Genomic DNA, 22,118 nt, shown 5'->3' on the forward strand with positions numbered 1-22,118 from the left:
GGATCACGAAAAATTTGTACGCTTTAAGTGGGTTTAGAATATTTTAGAGTTGCGTGACTAATTATACAGTAAACAACTTTTATTTAACTTGTATATTAATCATTATTATCCTATGAAATATATATAAATAGTTAATGGATAATTCTTTGATTAAAACTATTGTATAACTATTACCAATAAGTTAATTGATTAATTTATTATTTTGGTTTGATTGATTAATATTATATCTGCAAATAAAAACTTATAGCCTAATGAGATTATCAGATCCCTAGAGGTGCGATATATAAGTTATCTTAAGATCTAAATCCCGAGGGTTGATGCTGAAACAGGTCTTTTGAAAAGCAAAAAAAGGTTTTTTTTAGCAACGAAGAGTTTTATATAAAAATGTCGTTTGACTTAGTCACCATAAATTTGCTTCTTTAATTTTGAGATGAATAATTATTTTAAATTAGTCGGATCTAATAAAGTTAAATGTCTTTTTTTATTTTCACTGTACTAGTATTGATCATGTCGTAAAAATGTTACATAAAGAATTTAGTACTTTACAAGCAGAAGCTACAAAAACACTTTCTTTATAGTACACTCATTCGAAATTATGCACACGGTTAAATTTTACGTTCTCGCGCGTCAAACGTGAAATTCTTTTTTTACTATTACTATTCTCCGTACTTCGTATTATACGTGATCAATGCGCCTAATTGTTATTGTTGCGAAAAACGGCCGCAACATTCGACTCAAATTGCTGCAAAGAAGCCTTTATGGCCGTTCAAAAACCGAGTCTAAAATCGTTGAGAAATAAAAATAAAAATCTACAACGAGCGCAAAAACGGTTAAGCGGTTCGGTTAACTGTAACGACCGTCGATACTCGGTTGGCTCCCGGTGTTACGTCCGATAATCGTCGTAATCGCGGGGTGCCATATGCGAGAGGTATTCGTGTTGGATATAAGAGTTTAGTTTAAATCCGATGTATCCAAAGTGTAAATTTTGGATTACATAACATTTTATATGCCTTCAATGATAGTAGCTAGTTAACATTTTTAGTGAATTTAGTGAGTCTTTAGATATGGAGTTTTGAGAAATATAGTATATTGTATATATTTTTGCAATATTTAAAAATATAAATTAAATTATTCACGATAATTTAAATTTAGAAGAGCTCAAAAAATGGTGAACCATATATAATTTACTAAAACATATGACTTCTATTATAACAACTGTTGCTATTACTATACATTTTTTTATATTTAGAAAAAGATAAAGATAAAAAACCTTTTTGGATTATTAAAAAACCAGATTTAAGTCAGCCGAAAAGCAAATTTTATAGCGTAACTCTGTGAAAGCCACCATACATTCTTACAATCTGCCGATTCTCACGCGAAACGGTTTCTGTTTATCTGTACATAAATGTAGTTATTCTATTACTAAAGCAAAAATAAGGCTGATTAGTCAAAAAATATTTAAGAAGATAAAAATATTAAATTTTAATTTACCCTTAAAAATAAATAACCACTGTTTAATTTTATACAATATGTACTTCTTAACTTTTTCTTACAAATCGATTTTCTCAATTTTCAAGAGTCTAGTTGGTATCGCCGATCCCATTCCAATATTTTTTTACTATTTTTTGTAAGGTCACGGTTCATGTGGAGCTTTTTAACCTTTACTAACACTTTATTATTAACATTATATGTGATTGGTTGCCTTACGTTCAACAGACAATACAGACACTTCACTATCCAGCTCTGAAGACGTCATTCAGTGCGTTTTAAGGGACTCCGAAAGTATGATCGAATTAGCATTTGCGTTCTTTAACATCCTAGTTTTAAAAAAGAGTGTAAAAAGTGTGAATAATTTAGCGTGATGTAATAAAAAAATTATTAATGTTGGTCTAATGCTGTTATTACAAATACAATCAAATTTAATTCGTTCTTTGATGTATACTTAAATCAGGTTTTTAGTATTTGAGAAATGTTCAAGTAATACCTAAAATACATTAATAATAAAAAGATTATAAAACAAAAACACCACTTAATTTTAGACAAAACAATAAAACGAGAACCTATTATATTTATATAGTAGGAAATATCATTTGTTTAATATCAAAATAATTTTTTAAATAACCTTCTGAAATATATTGAGCAAATTCATAATGATGGAAATGGCTGTATATGTTTATATATTTATGTATATTTGTAATAATTATTATTACCTAATTTTCCCTCAGTATTATTTGAATTATACATCGTTGAGATGATGCATTATTTTTATAGATTAATCTGCACAATGAATAACGATGTCACCAATTACTGCAAAATAGAAACATATGCACATAAAAAAGTTATGTTACATTCCGTTCTTATTTCTGCGCTGTATAAATAAATTTATAACACGCGATTTGAACTTATGAGCCAGTTAGTTAACACATAGCACTTACCCCTCGATTTCTGGCTACGTGGATATTGCGAGAGGTGAAAAATAAAACTTCACAACGATCGGTAAAAACGGTTAAAGCGGTTCGGTTAACAGTAACGGTCGACCCCGCGTTACGTCCAATAATTGTCGTAATCGCGGGGCGCCGGCCACGTATGCCGGTTAACCAGTTTTACGATCACACAATTCGCGCATCATTTTTATTGACCCACTTTACGATCGGAGCTCTCCGCCTAAAAATCACCTTGTTTATTCGCGCACTAAAAAAAAACACCGTAAAACGAAGCGCGCAAAACGAAGCGCGTTTTATTCGCTTCCCGTCCCTGTATGATTGCCCCCCGTTTGCTATAGACATTATATAACGTAGTACGAACGTTTATTATATGTGTGTGGGAGACTTTATATGGAACGTGTGTTCCGGAGCAAGTAAATTGTGACCGGTGACGTGAGAACGAACTGACCAGACGCTATTGGCACGGCCGTAAAGTCGTTAATGGAGCTTTCATTGCACATTTTCAACAAAATATAAGCTATCTTATTTTTAACAATTTTTTAATTTAATTAAAAAACGCTATATTATGTCACAACAGTGATATTCAGTATATAATAATTTATGTACTAAATAACAGGGTACGACAATATTTTTGCCATAACGATAAAATAGCTCGGTTTATATATTATTTCAGTCGTGTAATTGGTTATGTGGGGGGCTTCAACCACCTGCACAATTTGATTTAATTTAGAGGTTATTCTAACGACCATTAAAATCGAAAAAAATTAAGGTTCAGACCCCTCCCCAATCGACTACGAAAGGCAACTGATATCCGGCCTTCGTCTGACCTGACCTTTCCAACCTATCAGAACCACAACTACAAAGAGGTAGATTAAAATCGACGCAATCGATGTTGTGGAAATATATCTGCAAAACGAAATGACCAGCAACAATTATTTATAATCGATTTTTATCGTTAGAACATAAAAAGTTATTGTGTAAGCATTGGAAAAGGAAGGTTTGAAAGTGGCAAACCAGTCAATAAAAATCATTTCATTTCAACAAAAATATTTTACAATGTATTGTAATTGTATTTTATACATTTTTCTTCTTTAACCATCATTTGTATGTTATTTTATAGTTTTTTTTTATATGTTGTAAATATTGTTATTGTTATGCCTGCACTTCACTCTCTGGAAGTTGTCCTAGTCGAAGTTCGACTTAAGTCGGTCAAGGTTGCCGTCTTCCGAATAGCGTCCGCACAGCCGGGAATCAGCTGTCACTGCTCTGTGCTCTCGCGTATTATAACTATGTGCGTGTTTTAAACACAAAAAAAAATAAAACCAAATGAAGAAAAAGGAGATGGTGGATGATTGCAATGTACCGGAATAGATCAATGTTAGTAAATAAGACATTTTATGTTGAATTGAGGCTTCACTGTCACTAATAAATAATAAACAGGAAACGTTCAAGTATGCAACTAATGAATAATTTCTATTATTTTTTAAGGAAAAGTATGGAAAATCAATTTGCTGAATTGAGATTGTATATACAATATATAGCTTAGGTCACTCTCTTTATGATACATGTAAAATTGACTGCGGATTTTTGCGGTTTTTAACACATTGCATACCTTAAAAATGCATTATTCTTAAAAATGGGACGGGGCTTAGTCGCGAAAGTTAGGACCTAAACCTTTTAAACCATTATAACTTTTTAAATAAGTAACGTGTTAACGTCAAATTTAAAATACAGTTTTGTAATGATTGTAATTTTTTAATAATATGGTTACTGTGGTAAAATCAGTAAACGTCAAATTGTGGATCGCGTACTAATAAAATAAAATAAAAAATTGTTTATAATCACCAAATATACACATAAAAAAAAAATGATACCGAGTATGATAAAATGCTAGTCAAATACTTTTTCTTAATAAAAAACAGCAAATTTGTGACATATAAAATTTTTTTTTTACGCTACGCGGCGAAATTCGCACGACCGTTCAACACGAAATTCCTCTTCCTCGGGCCTACAATTAAAGAAATGTTAACGTCAAATTTAAAATACAGTTTTGTAATGATTGTAATTTTTTAATAATATGGTTACCGTGGTAAAATCAGTAAACGTCAAATTGTGGATCGCGTACTAATAAAATAAAATAAAAATTTGTTTAGAATCACCAAATATACACATATTTAAAAAAAACAATACCGATTATGATAAAATACCTAGTCAAATACTTTTTCTTAATAAAAAAACAGCAAATTTGTGACATATACAATTTTTTTTTACGCTACGCGGCGAAATTTTTTTTTACGCTACGCACGACCGTTTAACACGGAATTCCTTTTCCTCGGGCCTACAATTAAAGAAATACTTTAAATACTTTTTAAAATAAAATTGCATGAATTATTTCATGAAAAATAAAAAAAATGTTAATTTTTTTCAAGTTCATTTTTTTTTTAAAAAAAAAGTTTATTTTCTATAATGTATTTTTTAACACTTATAAAATTATATATTTTACTAAGAGCACTTATGGAATCAACTAAAGTGGAGAAATAATTTTTGCCGTCCAGATTGGGCAAATACCAAACAGTGCAGCGATCGTGAAGAACGCCTACGCCCATATTGAAATTGAACCGAGATACTCGTTCTATTTCAGTTTGCGAAAAATCATATCATTATCTCTCTCACTCTCGTCTCTTAACACGCGAGAGAGCGAAAGGGGAAGTATCTCACCGCTCGCGCTCGAAAATCAGCTCCGCCTTCAATCTCTTGATTTCGATCCGTTCGTCGAAAATTTTCGGAGGCGCTCGAAGCTGGCCACGTCGACCTTAATTACCCCCACTTTACCTCTCGTACGCGGTAACCTCGGAGAACTTCCGAGAGATTTTAGAGCGGGGAGAACCGAGCTCGACCGAAGTAACTCCGAATTAACACATTATATTCTCCGTCCTTGGCCAACCATTGCCTACTTTCGGAGGGTGAAGTTCAGGCATTACAATCGTTTATAGGTACGTCTGATATGCAAATAGTGAAATTTTATTTTATAAAAAACTACGAAAAATAGTAAAAAGTACATATAACTAAAAACCTAGACACTCTTGCGAAAGATTATTGACAGTAATAAATAAAATATGTCAGCATGATATAAAAATAATGGCGGCCGGTCAAAAGAGCGTGCGTCAAATAAGCGCCGTCATATGAGCGCTGCATTATAAGCGCTGCGTTATAAGACCGTTTACCAAAGTAGCGCTATACAAAATAGCGCACGTCAAAATGCGCATACAATCATATGAGCGCTTGACAAAAGAGGACACGTGATAAGAGCGCAAAAATTAAGTAATGAATACTTTAGGAAGATAAAAAATGTAATTTCTTATTACAAAACCCGATACCTTGGAAATATGAAAATACTGTTATTCCCTAATGATATTTGAAATTAGAACCATATTTGGACATACCAAAATACTTAGGAATTTATTAAAACAGTTACATGATTACATTAAAAAATTATTCTAAAACTTGAAATTTGCACAAGATTTAAAATTTGTAGAAATAGTCTTAGCATGAACATATCTAAAGCTGATGTTGAACATTCGTTCAGATCGTTGAATCGCATTAAATACATATGAGAAATTTGATTTCCCATGATGTACTAAATGCCCTTGCAGAATCAATCAATCCAGAAAGTGTATAAAATAAATCAAATTAAAAATTTTAATTTTAATTATATTTAAAAAATCTTAGGACAATTTTGCAATTTTAAAAGGAGACCATATATAAATTTGTTTTAGAAACAATATTTTTATTAGATTATAAATAATAATAATAAACTATTAAGCTAATCTCTCTTAGTAAATTGATTAGTGTTTTTATAAATCAATATATTATTCTATAGTTTCGGGTCTCTGGGTATCTGGACAGTAAATGGATCTCTTGGTGCAGAGGTATTATATTTGGTTAACAATATTTACTTGGCGCACCATACCAATTGTCATATTATTTAAGATTATAATTAGATCAAATATTGGCATAATCTATCTTGTTTTAAGTGGTTAGATATCATTCCTACTACTATTACTGTCACAGTAATAATAACACGGTTAATATCAAACTTATCGTCACTTCCTTAAACATCTATTATTATATCGGATAATTTCTATAAGTAAATCAATATATGTATTTATAAATAATTAAAACACAGATTACTAATTCTGTTTTACATAATTTAATAATTTACTAGCTTGAAAATGTGACACATTTGAGTTATCAAATAGAATTTCGATTTTATAAATACATGTGCATGTGTCAGATTACGTGCTACGACTAGACCGCATATATGGTTGTTAGGACCAAAAATATTCACTGACCCGAATAGTCACATTTTAATTATTTTGCCCCGCAGCCAAAAAAGGTTGCCGAGACCTGGTGTAGACTAACATTATTATTTGAGTTAAAATGCTAACGCTAAAAATGTCGATACCCAGGTCGATACTTGTCAATCGCTCATTTTAATAGTGCTTGCATCTGGCTCTTTTTTTCCGTCTTACTAAATTTTCTAATCGTTTTATTTCATAACAGACACACAATATTAAGTAACAATTATGCACAATTAGAGCATATGATCCCGTTTTATCCCATATCATAAAAATATAGATACCATTTGAAGGAAAAAATCAGTTTACGACCAATAATTGTCAAGTATCGGGTTATGCATCACGGTCTTAAGACCGCTCGGTCCGGCCATGTTCCGATGAAAAATTTTACAATAAACTTACACTCGTATTGAGTTATTTGCATAAGTTAAAAATTGAATCTTATATATAATTGTATTACTAAAATGTGTTTACCACAACTTTTTTTACCTTTAATAAATTTAAATTGACACAATTAGTTCGTACGCAAAGCCAATAAATGCATTTCAAGTTTTGTCGACGTAAATTGAAATACACTCGGATGTCGATACATTGTCGACTTACGAGCACAAAGGGTTAACTAGTATATATTCGAAAGACACAGAAAATTCCAAAGACATTACCTTGTCCTTCGGCGTGACGGGTCGTGCGGGGGGAGGAGGACATCGGCGCGGCGTCTGCAACGACGCTAGCGCCACGCGCCACGCGCCGCGCCGATGCAATAAACACTATTATATACACTACACTAATTTTTTTTATACACTGCTTAATTCTAACACATACACTGAATTACACTATCACTTTATAATTAAAAACATCGAAAGGGATATTATTATAAAAACACTTATTCGACAAAAATGTAACACGACCGTTAATGACCATTGTCATATAGCTACTGATATTTTTTTTAAATATTTCGAGATGCATAAACAAGTTCGAACTAGTTCAAGGTTATGATTCGTGCATAATAAACCATAAGGATTCAAATGTCGTGCATCTCACATTACAAAAAAAATATATTTTATCAAAGATTGACAATTTGTCTTGTTTTAAAATATTTATCTTCAATTCGAATTATTTTAATGCAAGTTAATTGTTTATTTTTAGAATATCTATCACTCGTTCGATTTATTTTAATGCGAGAGTGACACGAAGGTCACCTTTGTTGTTGACTTGTTGACCTTCTAAAAGTATAATGTCGATGATTTCAACTTTATTTATATGAAAAATATTATTGAAATCTAATTTATATGTGCTAAATTTATATGTGAAAAAAAAATTTTTTTATTACATATTGATAATGTGCCAGAGCGTAATGACGATTAAAATGATTAGTCAATGCAAACATTATTATTTATTAATTATTATGTAATATGGCTCCCTATCCCCATACATATGATATAAATATATATTTTGTACTAAAGTGAAACGCTTATTTCGAATTTATCGTTAAATTTGATTTGTAATGTTTCATTAAATTGACAAATATTTATCGACTTGACTTGCAATGAATGCATACAGTTTTAGGGCAGGTACATGGCCCGTCAGTCTTTTTATTTCATTTATTTTAGACTACTACACTTTTTCGTGAATGGCGAAGACAAGCGCAATATAAATTTTGAATAATTATTTTAATAGTCGCTCAGGCACATAAAATACTAATTTTGTAAATTTCTCACAATTTACTTATATAATATGTTTTATACCTAATTCCCAAAATATTCATTACTTGCTTTTCTTCAAGTATTTTTGCGCTCTTATAACGCGCTCTTTTTTGAAAAGCGCTCTTATGACTGTCTGCGCATTTGACGTACGCTATTTTGTTACAGCGCTACTTTGGTATACGCTCTTATGACGCAGCGCTTATTTGTCCGCGCTCATTTGTGACGTTATCAAAAAAATATACATAGCATTTTTTATAGCATTATTACTTGTTTTATGTATTCCATAGCTACAAATATTTAGCTGTTCATCAATAAATATGTATAATGCAAAAGCAAAAAAATATAAAAAGTAAAAAATTTTCATATACTTTCTATTTTACGACATTTTAACAAAATAAAATTAATAATTTTTTTAACCACAAACTATAAAAAACACAATCGGTAGATCATGCATATATATTGTTTTCGAGATTTTATGTTATCACTAATAAAAATGTTATGTTACGTTTAAAGTAAAAATCTAGATATTATAATTAATCTGTTTACAAAAATATGTATTTTTGGGCATATAAAATAACATAAATAATATTTATTGCTATACTTTTAAGACCAATTTAAAAAAACGATAAAGGTATGAGGCTAGACTACAAGTATTCAACATGAACAGTGCTTAAAATGTATTATTTAATTAATTCACCTTGGTAGACATTTTACGTTTTTTAAGATTAATTTTGAGTTTAAATATATATTAATAACAAAACAATAGCTCATATTTATAAGACATTATTTAGATTGAAATTATTCGTTAAAATACAATATTAACCAAGTTTCCTTTGTGTCTGGAAGTAAATATAAGCAATTAATAATAAAATTACAATTTTGATTATACACCTTGTCTTATAATATTTTAATCCCATAGATTATTATCGAGATCATTAACAAAAAAATATTTATGTAGTAATTTATGAGCTATAATAACAGTATGTTATTGAGGTATTATCAGGTTGTTTGCGTATCAAGTTTTTATCGTGATATTTCGGCTAGATCACACCAGCCATCGTCAACGATGGCTGGTGTGATCCAACCGAAATATCACTTATATATTATTATATTTTAGAGACAATAATAATAATACTACGATAACTAATATATTACTGCAGAATATGGCCAAATGCCCATAAAGTTCTGAACGGCCAAAATTTTATTTTCATTATCTACTTACACGTGAAAAGTATAATATTCGCTTTTTTAATATGACACCAATTACTTTTTACATTGTAATAATTTAATATAAATAACAACCCGTAAGTAAATATTATGTATATTTTACGCCAAAAAATATAACAAAGATGTTTTCATAACGAAATGAGATCAAAGCAATTATTGAAAGCTAATCAAGAACGATTTTTTTGGAAATCACTGGTTTAGAAAGGCAGTCGATAACTGGCAACTTTTCAATCTGTCGTCTTCTTTGACGCCATTATTTCTGCACCTGTGGTTACACAGGTCTATGTTACTTATTTTTTAAGTTTAAATACTAATGGTATTTACTTTTCAATTACACAAAAATAATTTTAATAAATTTATTACATCTATACTTAAATTTGATATAGTCACACAGGATAGTCAAAGGACCCATATATTAATTGCATTCGATCGTTATTATACACACTCAATTATTAACAGTTCAACGTCATGCCTTATTATACGAGACATTCCACGTTTTGCCAATAAGCATAATATAATAGGTACCAATAGTGTATTTGCCAATCTCACTGTTTAAATACAAATGAATTAGGATCGAATGGAGGTATTGATACGTAAGGGAATATAGGTTCACTAATATTTAACAACGTAATTATGGATTAAATGACTAAATTGGCGATTTGAAACCATTAAGTTGATTTAGCGAACTTACTGTGTTGTAAAACTATCGAATTGCTCAATTTAAATTGCCTGATGGTAAGCATTTAATATAAATATCCCTATTTGCAAATATTGATATATTATTAATTTTTATATTATTATATGTGAAAAATATTATTATTTTAAAAGCATATTTATTTTAAAACAGTAAGACAAATAAATTGATAAAAAAAGCACAGTCATCTTCGTTATAGTAAAATGATCGCAAAGCAATAGCAATGCTTTTATATGTATGTATATTTCAAAATGAAGATGCCTAAATGTATTTCTAAAATTTATTTAAATAATAATATTATGTTTAGACGTTTTGCAGAGTTGATTTCAATGACGATGCAGCTTTCCAGTTTTACTTGTTATTTAGAAGAAGTGAAATTTTCATAGCATATTCAAAATAATGGTGAAAGCAAAACAAATTAATATTAATTTTATGCAATCTATTATTGTCCTGTTATTGCACTTAAAGCCATTAATGTAATAATTTTAAATTACGTTCGTCTTTAAAATGCGACAAGTCGTTGTTTTACTAATTTCGAAGTTCAATGATAATAATAATACATTATTATAATATTTAGTCAACGCTTTCGTTCAGCACACCTTACAAATTAAATGAGCCGTTACAAGGACGTTGTAAAAGTGACAAAGGGCTCCAAGATGTGCTCATTAGCGCCAAGTTCGCCCTTCAAAACTGACAGTCAATATTTGCCGCCCGTCACACCCCCACATCCAGTTTCCTTTCCACGGAGAGTTATCGATTAATTCCTGTCACGTATATAGCCTTCGACTTGTGTTTTAATAACACTTGTTGGAAAATACGCACGTACTGTACGAACAACGATGGATATGTGTGAATGTACACACATTTATTGTATACATATATAGTATTACGTATAATACATAGGCGACAGCGGAACGCAAAAAAGAAAAAGTTTTTATTGCCCCATATACGACCAGCCAAGTAAAAAAAATCAGAAATCCCTTCACAGAACTTGTGTATGTTGAAAAATTTATATACACACAAAAGATACATAAACAATAAAGTAAATGTACATACAGGTCGGAAAGAAAATAAAAAAAGTATTCAATTTGTAAAAAAAATATTATTTTTCAATTGATAAGCATAAAACAACGATAAAATCATAATAGTTTTTTATAAATATTTTACCAAACATACATATGTTTAGATTTATATATATATTTAAATTTTAATATATAAAAAAATAAAAAATTACAATAAAAAAATATTTGCAATTGATAATGTTTTCATAATGTAGATTTTTTTTTTTTTTTTATTACAAATTTGACCATTTGACTTTAAAAGTTTTATGAATGCGTCATGACAGTAGCTTACACGCGTAGATATAAATACTCTAGACCGCTCAAACCACCACACTAACAACATTATTTTTTTTAAATATTGAGTTTGTCCAAACTTTAAAGCTAGTTGCAGCCGCTTCTCTCTTAACATAAATTTGGTACAGCTCAAATCTAAAATCCGACATAATTATTTTGTATTTGTAACACAATTATTAATGTAGAATATAAGTTTATTGATACATAAAAAAATACTTAGCAAGTGTTTTTTTGTTTTGTGAAAATAAAATCATTACTTCCTACAACTTTAAGATATTGATTTATTAAATAAATAATTTATGTCTTGTGTATATTGATGTTAACTTTAATACCTAACTATTTTAGTATAAATATTTTGTATGACGTAATTGTTGTAGTATGTCTTATTTATTTATAGCGAAAAATATTTTAGAAATTATAAAATAATTTAATTTTGCTCTTCTCGTTGCAATATAATTTCAACTTTTTAATCTTTTAAAAAATATTAATTAAATAATAGTAAAAAATATTAACAGTATACTTAATACGACATTATACAATCAAAATGTAACGTGTAATTATGTTATATAACAATAATATACACAACGCAGAATGTTCATCTCGTAAGTGCAGTAATCTAATTTAAAGCTTGCTACAAATATAACTTTCATAGCAAAAACAGCACATCTGTGTTACACTTTCATACATTTTTTTAACGAGATTGTTATTAAATGATAATTTATATTCACTTAACATATAACACAAATTTGCTCTTTTATAATAATTTAATATATTGTAAATATGTACTCGTGTTTTTTTTCAACTAATTATATGATGTAATCGAATTATATCTGGGGCTGTAAATCTCGATCCACGTCCGGACCTATATCACGGTTAAAGCTTACCGAACGCACAATAAACAAATTATTGTCCCCTGTTTTTACACTCGCAGGGACTAAAGAGGACTAAAAGGGTATTACCACGAGAGACGGTAGAGGTGGTTCCTCCCTCTAATTAAGTCAGTCGCACTCGCGATTATCCCCTGGCAAATAAGATTATATGTAATAAACCATTTCAGGATACCCCGTAACAATTCGCTTCTTTGGCGGACATTCGATTTGCATGCAAATTGTATCGTAAAAGAACCGACCACCTACGCCGGATGGAGAGTTGGAGAGCAGTCATTACGACGAGTAACTTTATTGTTCTGGCCAATTAGTAGCAATGTTGCCAAACTTCAAAAATAACTTTGGAAACGTGTTAAAACCTTGTTGCCCCGGAACACGCTAATTACACCTACAATATATAACATTATACGGGGGTTGAAATGGTTAAAGGTCGCTCGGAGTTTTACGAGTGACAGATCGAGCTTTGAACGAAAAACTAATGTAATTGTATTGTATGTATTCATTATTAATGTAAAGGACTAACAAATAAATATCATGTTTATTTTGATGAAGATAGACTATTGCTATAATTATTTTTACGGGAATGTTTGGTAAGTTGCTATACGATTATTTGGTTTTTTATCAAAAATATTTAATAATCTGAAATTTAACGTTAGAGCTTTAACAGCTTAAGACTCAAGTGAATTTATTAGAAGAAATTTGCTCCTAAAATCTTAAACATTCTTTGATTAACGAGATTAAATGTTTTATTATATTTAAATTTATTGTGAATCAACACTAACGATGAAAATTCAGACCTAATATTATAAAACTACAACGTTAATAATTCCAAAAGGCACAAAAGCTCGACGGGCTTAAAGTTCAACAATTAAACTTGGTGAAATAACACCGACGGGGTTTCTTCGCGTGTCAAAGGTCTCTGGTAAATTTAACGCTCTACAAACTCACATTCGAACAAATATATTATGAATTAGAACAATAATTTACGCGAATCTCGTAGCTTAGAATCCATTATTGAGCTTTATCTCACAGCCATAAATAACGGCCGTATTGCCTTTTTATCGTACGTAATGGAAATATGAAAAGTTTGCATATTATTCATCCGCATCACAAAACCGAATAATAATTTATATCCGCCATGTTCTGGTATTATATTAATAATTCATTATTTATTTAATGATAAATATGGAAAACGAGGCTAATTACCCAAAACCGTTTCTTTTTATTTTCTTTTAGAAACGGACGCGCTACAGAGGTTTTGCGGGGTCACGGAAGTGTTTTCGTATTAATAAAATCGCGAATTTAGTATAACAATAAAATGTTAAATGACTCGAAATGAACACGCACATAATGCCGAGAATGACTTAATGAACTGTAAATATGATACGACATTATAATATAACGCGCTACGTACGAAAATTCAGTTCACACGCAAATACCATACGTAAAAAAGTTTATAAATACATTTATTAAACTGAATGATTTATTTTATTAATCTTTGTATATACAGAGATCAGACTGTTTCGAGCATAAATATTTAGACCTTCGTATATTACAGAGGACATGAATTTATTTATAATTTACCCTTGTCAACGGACGTCTAAACATGTGACGTTCTATATAGTTTTTGTATGTAACACTCGACAGTATTAACGTTGACAGTTCTGGAGACCCTTTTTTAAATAATTAAAACGCAGTTTTTAATGAGCTTTTAATTATAAAAAGTATATATTTATATTAGGGATCGTTATAGAAATCAATATCAATTGCATACAATACAACTACTTTAGTGCTTGGGAGATATTATATATTAATAAAAAAAAATAGCGTTTGCTCTACGACTCATAGTCTCCATAAACATTTTTTTAAGCATGCTATAAAATATATCTGTAAAATTAAATAAAACCAATTATAAACTTTTACTTCAGAAAACCAGTCAAATAATTAAATACAGTGTAAATAAAAATAATAAAAATATTAAATAAACATATGGCGTGGCATCTACTAATTAAAGCCATTTTCAAAGTTGCTAAAGGGTGGTGTCAACAATCCATCAATGCTCGGCGATGAGCTTTAGGGTTGCAATCGCGTCCCTAATTCTTGCCCATCGCGGCCAGAACGTCAACGCTTGAGAACGCTCCTCTTGCATGAGCGTTCTTGCATCTTATTTTTTAACAAGCTTCCCAAAAACAAAAATCGTCATAGATAGGAGCTGGAAAAAATATTTGGTGTTGTGCACCAAATTTGTTTTTTTATTTTTTAAATATTATATGGTATGATTTAACATTTTGTATGAAACTTTTTTAATATGTCTGTTAAAAAGTTTCTGTATAGATGCTTATATATTGTACATGTGTATGTACATATGTAAATTGTCAAGTATTTTTTTTGTATAAGTATATTAGAAATATGGTTAAAGAATAATGTACTTAAATTAAATGAGAATAAAACTAAATGTATGTTTATTAATTATAAAAATGTGTTAGATAATAGTACCAAAATAGTAATAAATAACTCTAGTATAGAAATAGTGGATAATATAAAATATTTAGGAGTAATTGTTGATACAAAATTAAATTTTAAAGAACATTGTAATTACATATTAAAAAAAATTAGTAGAAAAATAGGTTTATTATCTAGATTAAGAAATATATTAAGTATAAATACAAAAAAAAAAAATTTACAATAGTATAATATTGCCCCATTTTAATTATTGTGCAACACTATTAAACATGTTAAATAAATTAGATAAACAAATGTTGCAAAAATTACAAAATAGGGCAATGAGAGTAATTTTAAATAAAAATAGATTAACTAATTGTAAAAGTATGATTGATAGATTAGAATGGTTGAATGTTCAAGAAATATTGAGTATGAATGTTTTAGTATTTATATATAAGTTAGAAAATAATATATTACCAAAATATTTTAATAAGTATTTAATAAGAAATAAAGATGTACATAAATATAATACTAGAAATAGAGAAAATTTAAAGAAAATTAAGTATAAGAAAACGAGTACGGCTAGAGGAATTATGTACGGAGGTTTTGATTTATATAATAGTCTTCCAAGAGAAATCCGAAATAGCAAAAATATAACGGGTTTCATAAATGGAATAAAAAAACACCTTCGTACATATAGAAATAAATTATAATATTAAGACTTTATTATTGTATATTTTCATTTTTTCTTTCTGTTATGTATTTTTTATATATTTTTATATATGTTTACTAAATTTGTTAGATGTAAAGATTAGCTATTAAGCTAAATAAATTAATAAAATAAAATAATAAATAAATAAAAGCCTTAATTTATTGTGATATGCATAAAAGCCTAAAATATTTTTTATAATTGAAAAATTAATAAATTTTAAAAATTAAAAAAACTATAATAAAGCCTAAAATAAATATTTTTTGTATAAAAGCCTTAATGCATTGTGAAATAAATTATGAAAGTCAGACAATTTATGATGTCAAAATTTGTGATAAAAAAATAAGAATTTCAAGTAGCTATAGATTTTTTTAAATTATTAAACTTTTTTAATGAAATTATTTTTTGAATATATACACATCATATATTTATTAATTTTATTATCATTAAAACATTAAAAAAAATTCGATGTATTTTAAGAATATATTTATTTTGTGATGAAATTTTATGAAATCACGTTTTTATATTTATATCTCGGTCCATTTACCGGCAACTTTTTATTTGTCTTTCGTTTAGCTTATTATTTCTATTTTTTCGAGTTGCCAAACAACAATCGCAATTCCCTTGAACATTTTGCGGATTCAAGGTCAACAAATTTGTGTGGACCTAATAATAATATCCGAGCAACTTTGGTCCGGGCACAAGATACTTTCCAGAGTACCCCTGGGATAGATTTAGCGATTTGTGCGATTCATCGACGAAATATGTGGCAGGGAGAAACTTTTAAAAATTGATTATATTATGTAAATTTCATGTAAATAACTTTGAGGTATCCATAACGCCATACGCTTATTCGAATCGGTATAATTCAGAAGGGCTAGATGTATTTAGGCACTCTCGGATATATATGAAATTATACTATTGAGGTAAAATTTGCATATTTAAATTATACGTCAAAATTTTGCAACTTATTGTAAAATATATTATATTATTTCTAATAAAAATGTTTTAACGATTTACAGTCCATCATTAAATTATATTTTCAAGTAATAAAAAAAAATGCTTATATTTAACTATTATATTTATTTTAGAATATATTAATTTACCTTTGAATCACCTTGTATAAGAGTACGAGTCTAGGTTGTAATAAAATTGAGCTTGGTGTGTAAAATAATATTATATAAAGGCGAAGTTATAAGCGGCACGAAATCGACTTATGGAAGTCTTGCAATAGATTTTATCAAAAAGTTTTTTCTTCTTCAAAAAATACATCAAGGTCAATACAAAATTTTCAATATGTACTGAATTTAGTAAAAAAACTTATATTGAAATAGCGGAAAAATATTTCCAAATTTTGTTGATAAAATCCTTTGAAAACATTTTTTTAGACAAATTCGTATGAATATGGTATACGTGTACATACATTTACCTTGCTTGAAGTAATCAAACATTTTAAAAGCTATGGTTTTACCTTGCCTATGTATAATATATAAAATATATATATTGATCTTCCAGTGCAAAAAAAACAACATACAATAAGTTCTCAATTGTCATTTGCTGATTTATATGATTGAACTGGTTGATCGTTATGTTATGTTTAATTTACAAATTAATAATTATTTTGTAACTATTTAACTTTAAATCAATACAATAAAGTAAAAAAATTAAATCTATAATATTCTTTTAGCCTATAAGAATAAAGAATTTAAAGAAATTATTTACAGATCTATAATAAATATAAATATAATGATATGTGTATTCATAGATATGTTTAACAAGGCAGATACAATCACTCTGTATATACAGGTCATAGCCCTTATGCATGCGGAGTGGTTTATTGCTGTCAAATGTGGGATATTAAATATCCCAGGTCTGACACTCAAAATTAATGATACTCTATTTAACAGGAGATAAACTATGACTCTCCCCGAGGCGGGGTGAGCGTGATAACGGAGAAGGGCGATATAACAACATCTTACCTGCTCATCCAAAGGGCGAAAGCTCCAGACTCTGGAAAGTATACATGCAGTCCGTCCAACGCTAACCCCAGGACAGTCGTGGTGCACGTGCTTAATGGTGTGTATAAATTATTAAATTTAATTTCTACTATTTTTATGAATTTATATATTTAGCAAAGATAAATTACAGCAACTTTTTAAATAACAAATCTATAAAATATATTTATTAATATACATTAACATAAACCAAATACAGTTTACGTTCGATTATCGAGGCTAATGCTGGGGAGGAAGTGCACGGATAATCTGAATTAGGAATTTTGATTAAGTCCTAATAAAAATATAATATATTTACAATACAATTATTTTATTTATTAAGAAAATCTGTATAGCATCCAATGTAGACATTTTTTCCAAGAAATCTCAAGCCATTATCTACCTCCGCAAGAGTTTTGAATAAACTAGAACGGAAGCCGTTTCATTTATAGTATAATATATTGCTCCATGTGTTCAATTTAGCTTTGAACCAATATTTAAAGATCTTTCTATCAATTTATGGTCCAAATTTTTTTAATGATCAACAGAATTATTCGTTAATTTTGTCCCTCTAAATAATGTAGATTTTGCTTTTTTATTAGATATAAGTTTAATTGTATGACTTTCAGATGCATTTCTGCATGACTGTAAAAGCTCTTTAAATGTTTTGATCGAGTTTTTTTAATTAAAAATATATTATAATGTATTCTAATCAATCTAAAATTGAATCTATTTTAAGTATAGATAATCTGCATCTGGATAATTAAGGGTACACTGTATATTACTAGAAATGTATTAATAATTAAATATAATTTACATTTATTTTGTAGATGACAATGCTAAAATATTTTATTTGACAGTATATTTAACAATACGTAAAAAAAACTACTTAGCTTTAATACAATGTTTAAACATAACTTTTTAACTAAATGGTCTAAAATTAATTACTTTTTTAATTGCGGATACGTTATATAGTGTTGCCAAAATAATATCAATAAAATTTAGTAAGGTAAAAGCATTCCAAGCTTTCAAAGTTTATTGTAAATAGTGTATATATATACACCTAGTACCCGAGAGCCAATTTATCGTTTTTCTGATTAATTTTAGTACTGAAAGCAGTTTTTTATGGCTTATCAATTAGAACAAGAGCTATTATATATATACTGTTCTAGACAAATGTTTCTTCATAAGATTATTTGTGTAAATATGTGACATATAGTAAATTAAATATTTGTTATTAATATATGTCAAGCCCAATAGGCAGATTGTATTGAAATCGTATATAAAAATGTATTAAATTAACTTTAATTATTAGTTTGAATTTTTTTCGTAATTAATATAATAATTGTGTGTCTTGAGAAATTATTTAGAGTATCATAGTCTAAATAACGTAAATTTTTTCAACATTAACATATAAAAAAGTACAATAACACTACACTTGATAACCTAATATATTACAGAGCCTTAGCATTGTTTTCTCAAAATACATTGTATACACGAAAACGTCCTGCGAAGAAACTGATATGACAATAATTTAATATTTAAGAGATTTAAGAGTTGTATTGGATGACTAGCTGTAAAATATTTCGAAGAAGACATTTGAAACCATTTTTTTCAGTCTGTATAAGCCTCCTTGAATAAAATATATTTTTATTTAGAGTGACGATCCCGATATATAAGTCCTTAAATTATCTTTGATCTTTCATAAACAGTATTATTTTTTTAACTTTTGCCTTGAACATAACAATGTAAATAAAAAGTTTGATACTTAATAATTTTAAGTATAAATATTTTATATATTGCAATGATGTGTTTAATTTAATTTATATTTTATTTATGATCTGTACCGCAGTTTAATAATATGTATAATAATAAAATGCTTAAAAATCTATTTACTGTATATAAATTAGCTGTAATTTAATCATTAAATTTATATAATGTACCTAAATATTTTCTGTTTATCAAAAAGTGTTTGCTATTTCTACGTCTCCTTTCAAGTTCCCTTCGAAGATATATCGTTACAGTTAAAGCTTCACCAAGTCATTTACTCGAGCGATGTGTCAACACGATGGAGAGCTACTGTGATTAATGTGCTTGTTAATTTTCTCTTTCTTCCACTTATTCTTCAATTTGATTTATTACAAACACGTATAATACATTTTTATATAATGTTTTTATTAAAAAGATTATATATTACATCAACATGAAATATTCCAATTAGAGACATATTAAAAATATAGAAAATTTAACAAATCGATATATTCAATGGCTCACTTAACTAAAAGTTATTAAATGTCAAAAAGTTGTGAAAAATTCCAGGCATACATTTTCCCTTGGGTGTAAATTAAAGGTTTAGTCCGTGGCAAAATTGCCAATAAAAGTTTTATTGAACTTGTTCGAAGCATATATACGTGCTTACAAAAATAATATAATGGTTTAAATTAAAGTATAAATCACAGAGAGGTGCATTAAAATTTCAACACGAAAGCTTTTATTGCGACGAGCTTTCGTCGCTCAGCCTTATAATTGCATTAAGCTGCGACTTAATATAAATTATCATCCGCACGTAGGTAATAACAAGATTTGAAAAATATACGCTAAATAAGTATGAAGCGTAGGTAAATTAACATGATGCTATTCATAATAAAAGCTGTTTGCTCTTTCTCTTCGGCGCTCAAAAAAAAGAAACAGTTATTGTAGTAAAAATTAACTGAAAAATAAAGTTAGCGAGATTTTACAGTAACAATCTTTTTTTTATTTATTATTAAAAAAGTATATTAACAAAACATTTTCATAATAAAAATTTGATACTAGAATCATCAATTGTAATGGTTTAACGATAATGCACACGTAACAACTTATCGTCATTTTGGAACAGATACTATAGTTATATTACATGACAAAAAATTATCGATTTAAACATTTGAGTAAAGATATTAAATGATCAATAACCGCAAAATGTTATATTGCTCCATGTCAACGGCTCATTGCCTCTTTTTTTCTTTTATGATTAACAAATTTTCGAAAAAGCGGTAAAATTTATTGAAAGCGAAGACTTTTGATGGCGTATATTCATGAATGTACATATATTACAACTAAATGTGTTTAATATATCATAAAAACAAAGCGAATTTTACGTATATATAAAGTACATATATTTTATGTACCAAAATATATGTACTTTATAATATTATTAAATGTTATTTTTCAAATTCCTAATTTGTGATAAAAAAAGCGTATTTTGCAAAAATATATTATAATTTATTTATATAATAATATTATTTATTATTCTACCATTTTATTTAAACACATTAAAATATTAAAACTTACATTTTAAGAGTATTTTTAATTTAATTTCAGGAGAACATCCAGCAGCAATGCAACATGGCGGACAGCTCAGAATTGAATATCCAATTTTCATTGTATTATTAAGTTTCATAGTTACCATTATGGGATGCTAGTATCCATTTTAATATAACGTTATATTTTATTTTTAATAAATAATTTTGCATTATTTTTATTATAAAATTATAAATCATGCTATATATAATTTGTGTGCGACTTGATTTGATTAACAACGAACCTTAAATAGAATAATTGTTTTTTCTAGATAAAGCTATAGTGAAAATAAAGTGTGAAGTTTTGTCCAAAAATATAATTTAAAAACCGCCTTGTATTGAGATTGTTTGATATTTATACATATATAAAAACGAATATTTGTATTATATCTTATAGTATTGTACATTCGGATGTAAATATGTATATAATATATTATAAATCATGTATAAATAGAAAGTATATGATTGTCCTTAAAATTATACTATACAAATTATACTATAGTAAAACAAAAATATAAAATAGAGTACAATTAAATTTTTAATGTTATTTATACACTAAATATATAAAAATGGTTAAGCTTATCAAATCATCAAGAATATTATATAGATAGTAATATTATTAAATTAATAATTTATTATAATTACCATTGATTTTATTAGTGAATTAATATATTTGTTGATTTTTAATAATATTGAAAAAAAATGTATATATTCTATAATATAATTATTAAATCTCATATGTATTATGATTTTTTTATCAAATAAAATTTACGAAAAAACCATAAATATTTGTATTATTATTTAATCTATTACATACCTTATTTAAATTTATTTATTTATGACACCTTAAAAATAATTTGAAATTTAAATAATACACACTTAATCTGACCGTAGGGTACAATTCAAAGTTATTTCAGAAGCTGTTTGCAATCAAAATAACATGGGATAACGTTTTTGCTTTTATAGG

General features: G+C 27.9%; 1 protein-coding gene and 1 long non-coding RNA gene across 2 annotated transcripts in view; one reads left to right on the forward strand and one right to left on the reverse strand.

Moving 5' to 3' along the window:
• LOC148231934 (uncharacterized) overlaps positions 1–7,738 on the reverse strand; it is a 326,124-nt gene extending 318,386 nt beyond the window's left edge. The window contains exon 1 of the long non-coding RNA XR_015810605.1: positions 7,465–7,738. This is a non-coding gene — a long non-coding RNA (uncharacterized LOC148231934). The remainder of the gene's footprint in view (positions 1–7,464) is intronic.
• LOC148231936 (zwei Ig domain protein zig-8-like) overlaps positions 1–21,719 on the forward strand; it is a 97,670-nt gene extending 75,951 nt beyond the window's left edge. Inside the window, exons 7-8 of the mRNA XM_088191744.1 lie at positions 17,727–17,895; positions 21,174–21,719. Of these exons, the coding sequence (XP_088047870.1) occupies positions 17,727–17,895; positions 21,174–21,274 (270 nt within the window). The 3' untranslated portion in view covers positions 21,275–21,719. The remainder of the gene's footprint in view (positions 1–17,726; positions 17,896–21,173) is intronic.
• The last annotated feature ends 399 nt before the right edge of the window (positions 21,720–22,118 follow it).

The sequence above is a fragment of the Plectrocnemia conspersa genome, unplaced genomic scaffold (genome assembly GCF_051122295.1).
Source record: "Plectrocnemia conspersa isolate PC_06_02 unplaced genomic scaffold, ASM5112229v1 ptg000009l, whole genome shotgun sequence".
In the NCBI taxonomy this organism is placed as follows: domain Eukaryota; kingdom Metazoa; phylum Arthropoda; class Insecta; order Trichoptera; family Polycentropodidae; genus Plectrocnemia; species Plectrocnemia conspersa.